At 44.2% G+C, this 18,729-nt stretch overlaps 1 protein-coding gene across 1 annotated transcript in view; it reads right to left on the bottom strand.

The window, feature by feature from the left end:
• The window catches only part of LOC119431026 (calcium-dependent secretion activator-like), a 629,635-nt gene that overhangs the window by 146,903 nt on the left and 464,003 nt on the right, over window positions 1-18,729 (bottom strand). The window contains exon 23 of the mRNA XM_049657435.1: window positions 6,035-6,190. Coding sequence (XP_049513392.1) covers window positions 6,035-6,190 — 156 coding nt within the window. The remainder of the gene's footprint in view (window positions 1-6,034; window positions 6,191-18,729) is intronic.

Genomic DNA, 18,729 nt, shown 5'->3' with positions numbered 1-18,729 from the left:
AGAAATATAAAAGAAACCCTACTATTGTTCAGCCCCGTCTGGAGGAACTGGACGTGAAGTATAAAAGGGCTATAGCAATGGCAAAGGAGGATTACTTCTCTGGACTAGCAGAGGCTATAACAAAAAATGCAAAATCTTTCTGGAGCTATCTTAAAAGAACGCGTAAAGAAAATCCGGTACCCCCAGTATCTTGCATGAAGGAGTAGAATTATTAGACACTACTGACAAAGCTAGCTGCTTCAGTTACTACTTTAAATCAGTTTTCTTGAAACCAAAGCGTTATTATACATTACCTACTCTTAAATACAACATGCAATGTTTAATGCCTCCTGTAACAATCACAATTGAGGGTATCAGAACATGTTTATGTTCATTAGATGATTCCAAACCAGCTGGTCCAGATAAGATATCCCCGAAAGTACTAAAGGCATGCTCTGATATTAGAGAGTTTTAGTATAGCGGAAAACAGCAAACGCAAGGATTTAGCGTTAGCGTTGCGTGCTGCAAACTGCGCATGCGCAGAACGTAAACGTAGCCAAAGCTCTTACGTTCATACGCTATTTCCGGAATATAGTGTTGAACGCTAACGCACGCAAGGGATTCCGTACGTAGGGCAAGATGGCAGCGCCTGCTGAAGCGAGAGCCGTCCACTTCGGATCTATCGAGTCGTGCTGTGCTGTTTGGCTCATTCGTTCCTCACTAATGCTCGTGTTTGCTTTAGATTTGTGTGATGATGCTTCGACAGCGGCGTACAGGTGACAAATGGGCAGTGTTTTCAATATACGTTCTCGATTAGCGGTGGAGTAGGCTTAACGAGAGGATTTGCTCATGTTTGCTGTATCCGCCTCGAGATGGCGCCCAAGTGTACTTGCGTTAGCGTTAGTGTTTTGCTCCGTTCTGCTATTCTAGAACACTACCTTGTACCGCGCAGTGCAGCCTTTCTTTACGTTAGCGTTGCGTCGCACGGTAACGATAACGTAAGCGTTTTCCGCTATACTAAAACTCCCTATTGTGTCTCAATACCTGTACATAATATATCGAAAATCGCTTGAAACTGCAATTGTTCCCGAAGAATGGAAGACGACTTCGGTTGTCTTCATTCACGAAAATGGCCCGAAGTCTATGGTAGCCAATTATAGGCTGATTTCCTCATGCTGTATAGCTTGTAAGATAGTGGAACATATTGTGTACAGTAATATTTAGAAACTAATAATTTTTTCTTCCAGAATCAACATGGGTTTCGTGCTGGTGTTTCATGTACCACCCAATTAATAGAGCTATTTCATGACCTTGCCACTGCGGCTGACAATAGATTGCAGACTGATGAAATATTCTTAGACTTTAGAAAAGCATTCGATTCTGTTTCGCATGAACTATCAAAGCACAAACTGTCTGCTCTCAGCATTGATCAAAATATTTTGAAATGGATTGGAGATTACCTCAACAACAGAAAACAATGCGTCGTCCTGGGGGGAAAACAATCTAGATTTGTGGAAGTGACTTCGGGTGTGCCACAAGGCTCGGTATTGGGACCATTATTATTCTTAATTTTCATCAATGACATCGCGTCTAATATTTCTTACAGTGTCAGATTATACGTAGATGATTGTGTAATATACAGGGAAATTAGTACAGATAGTGACATGCAATCACTTCAACAAGATTTTGATTATGTCACCTTATGGTGTAGCACATGGAAACTAAATCTCAACGCAGATAAAAGCTACCACATAATATTTAGCAAAGGGAAGCGCATACTGAACACAAGGTACACAGCTGGTAATAAGGTACTTGGAAACGTACCCGAAGTGAAATATCTAGGGGTGCTTCTTTCGGAAGATCTTTCATTTCATCAGCATATCAATAACACCGTTAAAAAAGCAGCCAGCATGATTAGCCTTGTTATTCGGAATCTGCGTGGCGCTCCTCAAATACTGAAAATGGCGGCGTACCGATCACTAGTAAGACCACACTTAGAATACGCGTCCAGCTTGTGGGACCCCCATCAAAAATGCCTCATTGATAAAATTGAAGCTATACAGAATCGTACGGTGAGGTTTGTATTAAAACAATATTCCAGGGGAGCTAATGTCACACAAATGAAGGCCAGCATTGGAATCAAACCTTTTGACAGAAGGCGGAAGAAAAACCGGCTGAAACTAATGCATGCAATTTATAATAACTCAACTCGTATGGACAAATTTAAATATATAAAACCTCCCCACTACATCTCAAGCAGGAGGGATCACAGCTGTAAAATTAGAGAAATTAAATGTCGTACAAATTACATGAAACACTCTTTCTTTATAAAGACAACATCTGAATGGAACACTTTACCAGAGGAGGTGGTCACAGCTGACGGCGTCCACTTCGCTCATCTGATCAATAACTTGTAATTAATATAGTTATTCTTGCCCTGTGCTGTTTTATGGTTTGTAAAACAGTTTCTGAAATTACGAACGCCTCATTTTATAATCATCATATCTTGAACTGTTTGTCTGTGTTGCTTGTTTGATTTTTATTACAGTTAAACCTGGATATAACGAAATTGACAAATTCCCGAAAAACTTCGTTATAAAGAGGATTTCGTTATATGCAGGTTCGGCACAAAATTCGAAAACTAAACGTTTACCGTATTTACTCGATTCTAACGCGCCCTCAATTGTAACGCGCATCCGTTTTCCGTTTTCGTCGAAGCACTCATCCTCGGAATGTCACCGGATGCATGGACGCGTGTCGTTTCGCACAAGCGCGAGGCATCGGAAACGAAGAGCGAGCGTCACGATGGCGTCGTAGCGTCGTATAGTGTTACAGTAGAACATCGCTGTTACGTTCCCAGGGGCTGCGTTTTCCCGGCTGTTACGTCGTTTTCGACCGGTCCCGTCACAGCTCCCTTAGAACTCAATGCATTGGTAACCCCGCTATTGTGTCGCAACTGTGGGACCGTTCCCACATCATACGTTGCGAACTGCCACCCTGCGCCGGCCCGAGCGGCCATTTTGACTTTTCATGTCGCTTGGCTTGGTGGCTTGACGATGGCATTGGCCGCCCAAAGTGCCGGGGGCGACAACTATGACGTATTTTCGGTTTCCGCCAGCAAAAGTATGGCCCTTGAGATCCGTATTTGCTATATAAAGATGGTTTCGTAAATTCGCGATAAGATCTCCCGCGCTCTCCGAACGGACGAGCAACACCGCGAGCGCTCGTTGCTTCATGCGAGAGACGACGATCGTCGATTGAAAACCCGGTGCGGACCGGCGGTGTTCCGGTTGTGATGGCTCCGTGACGTCACCCTCGTCGCTCTTGATTGGTTCTTCATCTCGCGGCACGCGGCATTTGCCGCAGAACCCATTTGGCGCGGCACGTCGCAAGACCCCCGATTCCTGCCGCATTTGCCGCGCGCGGCATGAAGCGTTGCCGCGCGTTTCTGACACGCGTTTTTGCTGCGTGTTTTTGCCGCTAGCGTGGCCGTACCCTAAAGTACAAGGGCGCTAACACAGTCGCCGCGCGCCGTATGCTGTATGTGCGAGTGAAAACGTCCGAGGGTAGCCGACGACTGCGTCTAAATCTCGCTTGCGCAAGAAAAGCAGGGAGGAAGCGCGCCTTCTTCCGTTGCGCTCGAGGCACCGGCGAGGGAGCGAGGGGGGAAGGATAGCGGGCGGCGTTGTATTGTACTCTGGCATCAACTGCGTACTGCGCGGCGGCGCACGGTCGCGTGGGCCGTATCTTGAAAGCGATCTGCGTTGGGGCAGAGTCTAGGCAGTGTAGGTGCGTCGGCAGCTCGTAGCTTTGTGTGTGCTGTGTGTTCTCGGTGCTCAGTTTGCGTTGAAGCGATAGACAACAGCACGAAGGTCACTTCGCTCACTTCTGCAGCGGCGTTTCCACACGCCAGTGTTTGACAGCGTTTGACAGCACATGTCCGCGCTCATCGAGTGTGATGTGTCACAGCGTCTGCCAGCGCATCGGCAACATCAACTGGAAAAGGAGAGTGCCGGCTTGGGCGGGCTAGGCCAGCTGCAGCAAGCGGCAGGATCAGGTTTGAATGAAGGGAGGGGGAAAGGTCACGGCCGCGGCGGCAAGATCGCTGGGTCGAGGGATGCAGGCCCACCTCGCACACACTCGCACGCACGCACACGTGCACTCGCTTCGCATTCCGTCCCGGCGGAGAAGGTGCTTTCAGTAGCTGCTCGCGCAAAAATGACAAAATTTGGGATGAAATCTCTAAGTTGTCGGCAGAAAAAATTCGTTATTTCGAGGAGGTCTCCCGCTGCCACTTCGTCACGTAGAGGTCTCAAATACATGTGGTTCTATAGAGTAACGACGGGGAATAGAAAACCTTCGTTATATCCAGAATTTCGTTATATGGAGGTTCGTTATAAGCAGGTTTAACTGTATTACTTTTTGCTCATGTCTAAAGTATGTAGTTCTGGTGGTTTCGTAAATAAAGCTTAGTTTAAGTCAGCGCCCGTGTTGCGTTCTTTCTTCTGTCCTCGTCGTTTGCGCTGTGCAGACATGATGATAAAGTTCTAAGACAACTGTACACTTTTGGATACAGAAGTTCAATTTCTGCACAGTTATAAATAAGTTAATCAGACCACGCGCTATAATAGACAATAATAATCCCGAGATGTCATTGCTTATCTTTGTGTTTTTGATGTTGTTCTTTGTATATGTTCATTTATTATATATGTTGGTTGGTCATCAACAAAACTCAGTTCAGCGGCATTTCTTTTGTCCTTAGTATGTCGAATCAACTAGCCCATCAACTCATACTGCTCCGTGGCGAGCCTTTGGTTCATCAGCATGTACTCTACGTGCCCCTTCTACTATCTTTTGCTGCAACATACAAGATGCTTCACATGTGGCACGCCCTGCATAGAAACAAATGTTAGAAGATTCTTGCAAGTGCACGCAAGGATTAAGCAGGCCAGAAGCCAATGCTGCAAGTAATTTACGAATCAATTTATCATCATTATGGCAATCGAAAAGTGTCCAGAAAAGCTGACTTGCAGTGCTGGAAAGAGTCTAATAGCTTTGTGGGGAACAAAACTACATAAATTTGCAACTAGGGCAGTTTAATCAGTCATTTTCCATGACTTCACTCAATAAAATGAAAAATTACCTGACAATTCCATGACTTTTCCAGGTTTACCAGGTCGCTAGACATCCTATTGCAGACTGTACAAATGCAGTGGCTGATTGTCAAAAGCAATGATTACCTGTAAGCTTATTATGCAGCTTGAAGGTGTCTCAGCTACTTCCTTTTCTAGGATAGTAGGAAAAAGCAAGAATCACTAAGAGAAGATGCCTGCATCTACTCACCTGTGTTTAGTATGTACGCACAATCTGTATTGCACTTGATTATGCTATGAAAGTGGTTGCTAAGCTCGTAATTTGTCCACACAGTAGGTGATGTTGACAGAAATCTAGACCACAAGCAAGATGAGTGTTTTGGTAAATAACTTGACATGGCAGACAAAAGAAGGCTAGCACACAGGCCAGTGTGAATCCACACAGTCCTCCACTGGTCTTGAAGAAAAGTATGATGTGCAAAACTGGTTAGCATGTACACAGCAAGAGGATGCCACTCACTACAATTGGCTGCATCCTGAACAGAGAAATGTGGTTTTCATGATGCAATCATACAGCTTACCCAGCTTCTACAATTGGTTCTGTGGACACATGGTGGAGGCCGTGATTGACGAAATGCCTAATGCCACCACGAGCACTTGGACAACGAGGAAATATTTTAACACACTGGGCGTAACTGCGCCAAGCCTAAAGGCTATGCAACGTATGTCTCAAAGTAACATTCCAGGTAACGAAGATATAAAGCAGAAGATTCAAGACTATTTCATACCACAGTAAACCAAACGTAGCCCACTTCATCAATAAAGTGTTGTTACAAATGGTAAGTGCTTTTATGTTGTCTAATTCGAATTGTGCCCTATACAGAACTCGTAGGTGTTTTTCTTGCGAGTTCAAGATAAGCACTGTCATCAAAAAGTGCACTGACCTCTATCATGAGACTCACCTAGTGACGCAAGACTCCACCATATCACAGGCCATGAGCTTGAGCCGCTGCTCGAGGTGCTTGGCAAACACCTCGTCGGGCCAGTGCAAGTCTCGGATGAAACACTGCAGTGCGTCCAGCTTCCAGAACAGTTCCTCGGACGATGGGCAGCCATTGCTGCAAGCACATAAGCTGGTTGCAACCCTGGCACACTATCAGTTTGCACATTGCACACTTGTAGTGTCAACTGCCCATTTCCCTGCATGCATTCTAGCTATAACGCATACATTGCCAACAATATATTCCAGTGCTAACATGAGGCAACGTACCGACTGTAAGTGATGTTCACTCACAAGGCACTGCAGAATGTGTCCAAAGGTATGCCCCCAAAAGCAAATTATTGAGCACATGTGTCCCCTCTGGCTTTGCATTTGGTTAGCATTCTTTAGGATGTCTGTGTCACATATATGATAGCACCACATGCTGTGGTGCTATCATATATCATCAGCAAGTCAAGCTTCCAGGTAGTCATGTGACTCGGCCGCAACTGCTTATAAGGCTGGCATGTTTTCTCTCCTGGCCCGCTGCATTTGTACTTCCGTTCTTGCTGCACAATGTGGCAATAAACTGGCTGCTAATGTTCTACGTCTGTCTCCGGATCCCTACGACACAACTGGCGACGAGGATGATTCGAACCTACAGCAGCGCTGGTATAACGGAAGAAAAGTTCTTGTCTGGTTCGTGTTCCTGGTGCTGTCACTGCAAGATTGCGAGCTACCAGAACAGCATAGATGGCTGATCCAGTGACGCAAGTGGTGGAACAATTTGGCCACATGGAGCCTTTTGATGACTTATCAAGCGACTGGGCTTCCTACGATGAGCGGTCGAAATTGTTTCACCACTTCAACAAAGTACCAGAGGAGGACAAGGTTCATGCGTTCCTGAGCCTCATAGTACATCCAAAGACGTATGCCCTCCTCAAACCACTTACCTCTCCAGATCAAGCAAGTCTTACAATGACCTAAGGAAATTGCTTGGCAACCATTTGGCACCGAAGCCTTCAGTAATTGGTGAGAGAGCCAAGTTCTATCGGCGGTCTCAGCATGAGAGTAAATCAATTGCTGAATTTGTAGCAGAACTGAATTCCTTCTCGAGTTTGTGTGACTTTGCGGATTTTTTAGACAAAGCGCTGAGGGACAAATTAGTTTGTGCATTACGAAGCCAAGATATTCAGTCAGTTTTGTTTGCAGAAGATTAAAAGTTAACATTTAAAAAAACTGTTGAAAAGCTTTAGCGATGGATGCTGCAACTAAAAGCGCTGCAGAAGTGCATAGTTGAACAAACTTCTCTGACGCACATCGTGCAACTACGTAAAACCAATGGCAGAAAGCAGTTGCAGTTAAAGATTGCAGCGAAAACAAAGCATCAAAAATCTGTTTGCGGTGTGGCACTGGCTCTTTTAAGCACACGTGTAAAAACTGCATGAATGCATCACTGACGTGTTTTGGCAGTAGCAAGAAAGGACATATTCAGCACAATTGTCAAGCTGATAAGAATGCAAGGTCATTGCACATAAGAATGCGGAACATGAAAGTTCTTGCCAGTGAAGCAGAAGTGACATTAAACGGTACCACATGTTCCAAAAAAGATGACATAACTGTACGTCTCTTGATAAACAAGATGTTGCTTGACATGGATACGGGGGCAGCAGTATCTGCGATTTCTCTAAGGCAACAGCAACAGTTATTTCCTTCTTTGAAGCTGTGAGCGACAAACTTGCGCCTCCGCACCTACACACTGGTCGAACCAGCAGGAGTGGCTTAAGTGGTCGTTGAGCGCAATGGGCAAAGTTTTGTGTATGTGGCTGAGCAGGACTTCTGGGCCGACAGTGTTTTCCTGCAACAAGCGCTCCTCAGCACGAGAGCCGACTGATACTGAAACAAGGTGAGCAAGTTCAGTGATCTTTTCAAAGAACTTGAATGTATTAAGGCAGAGCTCTTTCTCAAAAATGATGCTCATCCAAAGTTCTTGGAGGTGTCAAGTGTGCCTTTCGCACTTGTTTCTGCCGTTGAAAAAGAGCTTGACAAAATGCAGTCAATGGACGTCATTATACCACTAGCCACTTGCGAGTACGCAACACCGGTGGTGCTGGTTGTAAAGAAAGATAGAAACATCCGCCTCTGTGGCGACTACAAGACAACTGTGAACCCTATGCTAGACACCGATTGCTATCCTTTGCTGAGTGTCGAAGAAATTTTCAAAGGACTCTCTAAAATTGACTTAAACAAGGTCTATCAACAAGTCGTGCTTGCGGAATCGGCGCATCGTCTTCTGGCGATCAATGCACGAAAGTAAATCGGCTGCCTTTCAGTGCGTCCTCAGCTCCTGGTATTGTTCAATGTGTCAAGGACATAATGCTCAAGAATCTCAAAGGTGTTGCATGTTATTTGGACAATATCCTAGTGACAGGAAAGACTAGGATGGAGCACCTTCAGAACTTAGAAGCAGTTCCAAGTAACAGGAGGGCACAAATCAAGGGTGACAAATGCACTTCCTTCTTCAAGAAGGAGTCGACCTTATTGGGGCACAAACTAAGTGCAGATGGCATACATCCCACAATGGAAAAGACATTGTAGCTGTGCCAGCACCAGAGAACAAGCAGCACATTATTTCTTTGCTTGGAGCTGTAAACTACTACAGTAAATTCCTGCCTCAGCTGGCCACGCTGGCCCATCCCCTGTACAAGCTACTGCGTGACGACCAGGCATGGATGCGGACAAGTGTATACCAATGGTCCTTTGATGACATCAATGATGCACTGGCGTCAATGGAGGTCCCGGTCCGCTATGGCGCATAAAGTCCCCTTCAAATGGCTTGCGACACATCACATTAAATGGTAGGCACCGTGCTTTCGCACATTATTCCTGGTGGCAGCAGTCGTCCTGTTGCTTACACTTCTAGGACATTGTCCAATGCAGAACAGAAATATAGCCAAGATTGGGAAAGATCTAGGCACCATAAATCATCTTTGCCATTAAGAAGTTTCACTACTATCTTTACAGACACTCTTTCACGCTGATAACAGATCATAAACCACTGCAAACTATCTTGGGGTCAAAGTCTGGCATACCAACCTTGGCAGCAGCACGACTTGAACGTTATTCTGTTACGCTGTCTGCCTATAGGTACCCCTTAAAGTTTCGACTGGCAAACAAAAATGTCGAGGCCGACTCTTTTTTGCCCTGGCCATTTTGTCGGGGTGGCCTAACTTTGTGGACGAGATGGAGCTCCAGCCGTACAGGCGGACACAGCTGACCACGCATCAAAGCTTTAGGGAATGCGTGTAGTGGCACTGTCAATGCTGAGGTCCCTGGTTCTACAAGAACTTCACAACAATCATCTTGGTCCAAGGAATTTGCCCGCGGCTACGTTTGGTGGCCTTTGAATGACGCTCATCTCACGTGAGAGAATGCAAACCTTGCCAGGAACAGAGTAGTGCCCCTCCCGTTTCCACCGGTGGCCAACAACTCCTTGGAAAACGTTGACATTGCAGGGCCCTTCCAGCAGACCATATTCTTAGTTGCAGTTGACGCTCATTCTAATTGGCCAGAAGTCTGCATGATGAAGAACACAACTAGCAAGGTAACTATTGATCATCTTCACGAAATTGTTTGCTGCTTCCGTTACCTGACAACAATCATATCTGACAACGGGCCACAATTTACGTCAGCAGAGTTCAAGACATTTGTCCATGCGATAGGCGCACATAAAGTCACAACAGCGCCTTACCAGTCAAGTTCGAATGGCTTGGCAGAAAGTTTTGTTCAGTCCCTAAAGACGGCACTAAAGAAAGAATCAAACATGGGAAACATGCGTATCTGGACAGACAACAATTGCGATAGTCTTTTGAGGGGTCAAAGTCTTGGCGCTCCTGTCATGAATGTCACCGGAAAAACACAGCACAAGAAAGACACGGACACGAGAGAGCGACACGCACACAGCGCTGTGTTTTTTCCAATGAATCACCAACACACCCAAGCTACCACGCTAAATGAATGTCACATCTAACTTTATTGCGCATACGCGAAAATATTGTAACATCGTTATAAATGTTTTTCTGTCTAATAAAAAATCGGTTGATAGTCAAGCGCTGTACTGTCTACTTCCTTTCTGTGTCCGTGTCTACAGTGCGCTTCAATCCAAGTCAAATATGGACGTCAACCAACTAGCTCAACTCGCCATCTTTTTGCAGGCCAACCTTCACAATTTCTTACTAGCTTATCGTAACTCCCCTTATGCTACTACAAAGAAAACGCCGGCCAACTCAAAGTTCGGCCATCGTCTTTGTTCCAAATTCGACATTCTCAAACTGGCAGTAAAAGAACTAGTACAGCACGAGCAATTTATTCAGTCCAACCGACACGGCTCAAATGTTTTCTGTGGGAGATAATGTCCTTGTTCGAAATTAACGGGGGACCACCGAGATGGCTTCCGGGTACTGTGGTACGGCAGAAAGGACCCGTTTCTTCTGCCATCAAGGTGCACATGCCATGGGGCTTCGCAGTGTGGCATTGTCACCAAGATCTGCTGGGCACAGCTGGGGTGGTATTCTCTAAGAGTCTACCTAGTGGACTGTCCATTTCGGCAGCCGCTGATTCGCTGCTGCTTGACGTGCAGGAAGGTGCCAGCCAGTCTCCTTCCTGCACGTCAAGCAGCAGCGAATCAGCGGCTGCCAAAATGTCCACTAGGTAGACTCTTAGAGAATACCGCCCCTGATGTCTCCAAGGGCGAAGACACGTTCGGGGAGTTGTCAGACACACCTGCTGCGGAGACCACAACTGCAGTGCACGTAGCTTCGGAGGCTGCGCCACCTATACAAAGATATCCCACACACAATCGACGACAGTCCAGCAGTCCAGCGGGGCCCTTGAACGGCGCTGACAGAAAGAAACGCTCTGTCTCTTTTTTAGGCAACCGTCGGCCCTGCATGGGAACGAGATGCGACACGGCAAGAAGATGCACTGATCATCGAGACCGGATGACGTCATTATCGGCAGCGAATGAGCAAGTGACAACCTGGACCCTACATGCTTTAAAGGGGAAGCGGATCATCGCATCGTTGCAGCCCAGCAGGGCCCTTGAACGGCGCTGACAGAAAGAAACGCTCTGTCTCTTTTTTAGGCAACCGTCGGCCCTGCATGGGAACGAGATGCGACACGGCAAGAAGATGCACTGATCATCGAGACCGGATGACGTCATTATCGGCAGCGAATGAGCAAGTGACAACCTGGACCCTACATGCTTTCAAGGGGAAGCGGATCATCGCATCGTTGCAGTCCAGCGGGGCCCTTGAACGGCGCTGACAGAAAGAAACGCTCTGTCTCTTTTTTAGGCAACCGTCGGCCCTGCATGGGAACGAGATGCGACACGGCAAGAAGATGCACTGATCATCGAGACCGGATGACGTCATTATCGGCAGCGAATGAGCAAGTGACAACCTGGACATGCTTTAAAGGGGAAGCGGATCATCGCATCGTTGCAGTCCAGCGGGGCCCTTGAACGGCGCTGACAGAAAGAAACGCTCTGTCTCTTTTTTAGGTATGAACTCTAATTTTTGTTTCTCTTTGCTTTTTTAATCAAAGGGGCGTTGCTGGACTGCACTTTTGCTCACTTTTGCTTGCTTTTGCTTTGTTTGCACTTTGGTTCGTTCTTTGATTTTGTTGACACGAGTGAAATGGAAAACTCTGATTGTCTCGTGTGCATGAAGGCTCTTTCCTCCGATGGAATTACATGTGGTCTATGCCGCAATAACTACCATATCGGCAAATGCGCAGGAGTAACTAAAACTGCCTACAAAAGCATGAGCAATGCTGACGTAGAATTGTGGACGTGTCAGACTTGCAAAACGGCCGACACTCGGACTCGCAAGACGCCGCATGACCAGCAAAAGAACGATAATGATAAGGGAGCGACGAAAGAGCCTTCACTGAACGACGTCATGGCTTCAATTGAATCACTGTCGTCGAAGCTCAGCAATGTGTTAGATCGCCTAGGAAAATTGGAAAGAACCGCCGAAACGCAAATGCTGAAACATAATGACACACTGTTTAAATTGGAAGAACAACACAAAAAAATTGTAGGAATGGAGAGCTCACTTGAACATATGTCTTCACAATATGACTCGCTGTTGAAGGCGATCGAAGCGCAAAAGGAAGACATTAAAACTCTGCAGACAACAACCGTGAACTTAGGTACTAAATCAGACAGTCTGGCAGATGAGGTCGCACAGATGAAGCTAACGATTGAAAGTTTAGAAGAGTACTCCCGGAGAAGTAACATTGAAATCCACGGAATACCCCAGTCAAACAATGAAAACCTTAGAGATGTGTTGAACAATTGTGCTGACAAATTCGGTCTGACTAGGCCAATGGATGGGCAGCTAGAGGCCATTCACAGAATTAGAGTTCGGGCAGGGGTGACTCCGCCTATACTGGTCAGATTCTCGAACAGATCAATCAGAGATACATGGCTAGCCAAAAGGCTTCAGCTAAATAAAGTCGGATAAAATCTTCATAAATGAAAACCTAACGTCATATGTGAAGAAGTTGTTGTGGATGGCAAAGAATGCCGCCAAAGAAAAAGCGTACAAGTTCGTGTGGGTGAAGAACGGGAAAGTATTTGCGCGAAAACAAGAAGGAGCCGGAGTTATCAGAATTGAAAATGAAGCGAGTATAGCCAAAATGACATAGACATGGAAGTAGAATCCAGCTCAATTAAAGACTGGGTCACTTATCGACAGAGATACACCTGCGAGGAAGAAAAAGCTCCATGCCTTGACCTGATCCATATTAACATCAGAAGCATACATAAAAATTGGGACTTATTAGAGCTTTATTTAGAGCCATACAAAAATGCATTAGATGTGATTATTCTGACTGAAGTGAACGTAGATGACCTCAATGTTAAATTATATCAAATGAACGATTTTGAACAATTTGCTGTATGCCGCCACGACAGAAGAGGAGGCGGCGTTATAGTATACGTCAGAAACAATTGGCTAGGCGAAAGACGGTCCATAACAATCAACGAGGCAGAGGTACTACTGTTATCAATCGAAAGTGCACATGCATCATTTATAATCTGCGCGATCTACAGGCCACCAGATAAAAATATAGGCACTTTTTTGGGGGAATTACAGCATCTTTTAACGACACTAGAGAAACGAGACAACATAATTCTTGTAGGTGACCTCAACATAGATACTTACTCTACTACGAAAAAATATGTCAGTGATTATTTGACTCTCATTTCAAGTTATGGATTAGAAAACAACATTACAGGATTTACGCGAGAAGAATTTTTGGGTCACAAACTTACGACGTCATGTATAGACCATATACTAACGCGTGTTTCAAGCATGCAACCAGTAACAAGTATCGTGAAAGAAAAGGTTGCTGACCATTACTTTATTGCTCTCACAATGTTTTGTGATGACATAACCAAGTTACGTGGAGAAACTAAACATAAGTTTGATATCTTCGATAATCAGAAGATGGATAGATTAATTAAAGAATTTAATTGGGATACCTTATTAACACTAAACCATTTACATGCTTACGATAAACTGATTGTCACATTGAAATCATTTTATGATAAATGTCGAAAGGTAATTACTATAAAAAAAAGGAAAGTAGAAAAGCCATGGATCACCAATGAAATTAAAGAGTTAAGTTACGTCAAAGAAAAGCTGTGGCGCCGAAGTAAGGCCAATCAATCAGACGCACAGCTGAGAGAAGAATTCAGGCAAACAAGAAATAAACTAACGGCTACAATAAGGCTAGCAAGGAATAAATACTATAGTAACAAGCTGAATGAGTGTGAATTTAACTTGAGAAAGTCGTGGAACGTAGTAAATTCACTAACGGGCAGACAAACAAAGAGCAGCATAGACGAAGTCATAAGCAAGAATTTTCGAAGACGACAAATGGATGAAGTAGCAAACGAATTTAATAACTGCTTTGCAAATACTGTTATCAAACTTCGAGAAAATTCCCCTAGGGTGGCATACAACATAGCAATTAAGACAAATATCAGCTCTGCATACTTGAGTGAGGTAACTGATCTTGACCTTTGGGATGTAATAAGATCATTTAACATTACTAGAATGCCAGGATATGATGGGATTAGATTTCGTGAGATACTGTTTAACTTTACTTGTTTAAAAAGTGTACTACTATATATTTATTCAAAAGTATTTCGGACGGGCCTAATTCCTAACGCAATGAAAGTATCCTTGATTAGACCAATTTACAAGAACGGGAGAAGGCAACAGTGCGAGAACTATAGACCTATAGCAATCTTGCCAGCATTGTCGTGTGTTCTGGAAAAGCTTATTCACAAAAAAATGGTTTCCTTTTGTGAAAAATTCGATCTGTTGTCTAGCTCACAATATGGTTTTCGTCGCAAGAAAAGCACAATCACATTACTAGAAGACTTTGCAGACATAGTGAATAGTGAAATAGATAAAAATAAGACGGTAATTGGGCTTTTCTTAGATCTTAAAAAAGCCTTCGATACGTTGGATCACGAAGTACTACTTGGAAAATTAGCTCAAATGGGATTCCGCGGACCATTCCTAGAGGTTTTAAAAGACTACTTCAAAAATCGACATCAGGTTGTTCGAATTCAAAATACAGAGAGCAACTTAATTCACATAAAGCATGGAGTCCCAAAAGGATCCGTGCTAGGCCCACTGCTCTTTAATTTGTATGTGAATGATGTGAATAATTTATGTGAATAATTTGTATGTGAATCGGCCCATCTGTCGTTACACTCAAAGTTATACCAATTTGCGGATGATACTGCTTTAATACTGCCCCATGAAAATTTTATTGAAAGTGTTACTTTAATACAAGAAGATATATGCAAAATAATGACATGGTTTGAGAACAACTATATATTTGTTAACAAAGAAAAAACACAGTTAATCTGCTTCCACAGCCCGTACAAGAAAGTGGAACTGACCGAACACCTATACTTGCATAGTGAGCACTGCAATCGATGCTCCTGCCAAAGTATGCCGTATGCTACCAAAATAAAGTACCTTGGCATTATTTTCGATGAATCCTTCTCATTTGTCAATCACATACAATATGTAGCTAAAAGACTCCGAACAGTATGCGCAGTTATTTACAAAATCAGATCTGTATGTGATCTTCGCTTAAGAAAACTCACCTATAAGGCTCTGGGTGAAACTGTATTAAGATATGGCATCACGATATACGGACTGGCCTCGCCATATAGGCTAAGCGTGTTAAATAGAGTAATACAGAAAATAACGCATAACATAACATACGGAACAAACAGCAGCGCTGTTGGCCACAGCGAGCTCATGGCAGAACATGGGATATTTGATATTAAACAACTTTTTCTTTCGGTAGTACTTACGAAGCATTATTTTGATGAAACATTTAAAACAAAAAACGTAAAAACTCGGAATTTGCGCAAGATTGAGACATTCGTTCGGGCTAAAGCGTTCACGAACTATGGTAAAAGAACGAGGGCATTTTATGTACCGTTCTACTTTAACAAAATACCACAAGTCACCAACGTATCGTCACTCCAGAAAATAAAAAATTTCATACACCACACAGTTCTGGCAAACGACTGGGAATAATAAGAGAAATCGATGGGATGGGAGTTTTTTTACAATATCATTTCGCTAACTATTGTATAAAATGGACTAGGATATTGTGTTCTTTGTGTTTATATTCGTGTCTGTTTTTGTTTCAAAACATTTCACCACTACATCTAACTGCTACATATGATGGAATGGATGGTCGTGCTGTACACACAATATTTTTTTTTTTTTTTTGCTGAAGTATGCAATTGCTTACGTTATTGCTTGTGCAGGAACAACAATTGGAAATTAGTCGAGCGTTTGAGGATAACGGAAAAGGAGGAATGGGGAAAAGCGAAAGAAAACATGTACTATGCTTTGCTGAGAGAAACTATACACTGGTCCGCATAAAAGCATCGATGCTTTCGCAGACTACGGGTTTTTGGTACATAAAGAAAATGTGTATCTATATATGGACATTTCTTTTTATCTTCCTGCTGTACATACTTTTTCCCTATTGTTTCCTTGATTGAAGCACAAAACTGTGTCATTCAGGCCAAAGCACTGCCCTGTCCCGCCCAAAAGCAACTTTGCTTTGGCGGGCTGACAAATTACTCAGATTGTATATTTTATGTTCTAATAATAAAGAATGAATGAAGAATGAATGAATGACGCCATCTTAGTTTTGTATAACGGTAGCTCCCCACAAATTAAGAGGGCGGAAATGTGATGTATGTGACATCAGCAAGTCAAGCTACCCGGTGACCTGACCGCGATTGCTGCCTCTTCTGGCCACTTGTACTTCCGTTCTTGCTGCACAATAAACTGGTTGCTAATGTTCTCCGCATCCCTACGGCACAACAATCTGCTTGTCCTCGTCTAGTGTCTTTCCCACCAACTTGATTCACTGGGTAACCCAATGGGTTCATCACTTGATGTAAGGGACCAACTTGGGTATGTGACATGAAACATGTTGCCACCCACTTGGGTACGTGCTGCTCCTCAACGACAAGAAAGAAAAGCTGGCACTGGGCGGAATGGAACCCCCGTCACATCTATTCAAAAATATTCAGACATGTGCACACTGCGGTGGTGCCGCTTGTCCGGCCTGACTGAGTCTCTGCGGTGGCTGTGTAACTACATTGCTTCAATGCCCGTCCCATTTGTTACCAGATGGAATTTTTAGAGAAAGCAACAGAAGCAATGCAAAAAGGCAATATCACAAACCACGAATGGGACGGCAAAGGGCCATACGTTTCCTGTTTGCCAAATGCACACAGCTTGTCTTGCCCTTATAAAAAGGAGACCAAGGAAGCCATGGAAGCATGCCACATTGCCACACGTGACGACCAGGCATCCGTTACACTCGGGCGCAAGGAAATCCATGCAGGCTGGATGACCTTCGTGCTATGTCCTTGCTTATTTAATTTTTCCTTCCTCAGTTCCCATGGAGCTTGCGCAGCGCACACTTTACTGTGATTCAAGCCCATGAATTGCTTCAGAACATTGCATTCTTTATCACTGACCATAACAAACAGCTCACTCACATGTTTCCCACAGTCAAGTTTTTTATCGAGGTTTTTCATTCAGGCCCTCTGCTTTACATCACACTATTAAATCCAGAGGTACCAACCTATGGGCAGTATAGATGCACCCACACTGGCCAGTTAATGCAATTACCTTTGCATGCCTGAAAAGGTAAACAACTTATGAAACATTGTGGCATGCCATTCATGAGCCACAATACATGTGGAAGAGCTGTAGTGCCCAGAAAGAAGCTCCCTTGCTTTTGGGACTGCCTTCGCTATGCACTTAAAACAGGACTTTGCCTTTTCTATGCTGATTTTATATTTTTTGTAACATTCTGGAATTCTCCTAATGTGGCATTAGTTACTGCCCACGCCTAATTTTCTTAAATTTCACTGCTGGCATCATCATCATGCTGTGTATTATGACATTTCTGCAAGTATGATTAAATGCAGGTCCATAAATTAGTTTTCCCCCAAGTGCTTTTTTCTAGTGCTTTCACCTACCAGTTCCGTATTCGTCATTAACCATATCCATTATCCCAGATATTGCCGTGTTACGGCAAACACGAGAACAAAGTGAAAGCAGGCCATGGTATGGCAACTTTGCCAAATTCACAAATTTAATTTATTGTGCCTTAACTATTTATATTTTCATTTATTTAGCTATAATAACTATTGTAAATTACCATATTTAGTTTAATGAGACAGCATTCCCAGTATGTGGTGAAAAAATAGTGCTAAATATTAAGACACAAGATCGAGAGAACGGAAAAACGCATTTCCCTGTTTTACTGTCCCTTAATTACGGCGAATCATTTCCCTCACCACATTGTTCGTTGTTGTTCCTGGGGCTATTATATAGACCTCTCCCATTGAGCTTGTCTGCAAGGGAGGCACCATGCGTATGGTTTTCCTTTGCACACGCACGTCACTGCGTCTTGCGAGATGTGTCACGCAAGTACTTGGTAGGGCTCTTGGGTGCCTAAACAACAGCACTTTTTTCGTCACATTGGAGGTAGTACAGCCTCACGACTGCTGCTTGTTGAGCTGGGCATCTGAGAGAGTGTGGTGCCATCCTGGCCACGCAACTTGCTCTGGCCTGATTTTGTCACATGGGAAGTGGTGCTACCCACAACTTGCCTTTCTCACAAAGTAACATGTTGTGACATGCTGTTGAAGGGTCTTCACTTCAACAATTGCTGCCAGGTGACACCAGAAATGCTGGACATTAGGTAATTTTCAGGCATCCACACCTCCGAGATACTGTTACGTAAACAGGCTCTGGTTATTTACAACTGAGATGCAAGGCTCTCAACAAAAAAGTGGACAGCTCACATGCACCGTCCTCTTCGACGACTTTTCCTTTAGACTTCAGTAGCCGCCTAGCAACGTGCCCCGAGCACATGTCGTAGCGCTCTCACTTGGGCTTTGGGCTGGATACTCCTTGGAATGGTATAAATGGTGAGTAATTGCCAATGAAATTCCTCCCACGATCTCGCCTCACGGTTCTCAGACCTTGCAGGATCCTTGAGTACACATTGTGCAGCTCATGAATCAAACTGTTGAAG

Source organism: Dermacentor silvarum, chromosome 10 (assembly GCF_013339745.2).
Source record: "Dermacentor silvarum isolate Dsil-2018 chromosome 10, BIME_Dsil_1.4, whole genome shotgun sequence".
Taxonomy (NCBI): Eukaryota; Metazoa; Arthropoda; class Arachnida; order Ixodida; family Ixodidae; genus Dermacentor; species Dermacentor silvarum.
This window is presented reverse-complemented; position numbering and strand designations above follow the sequence as displayed.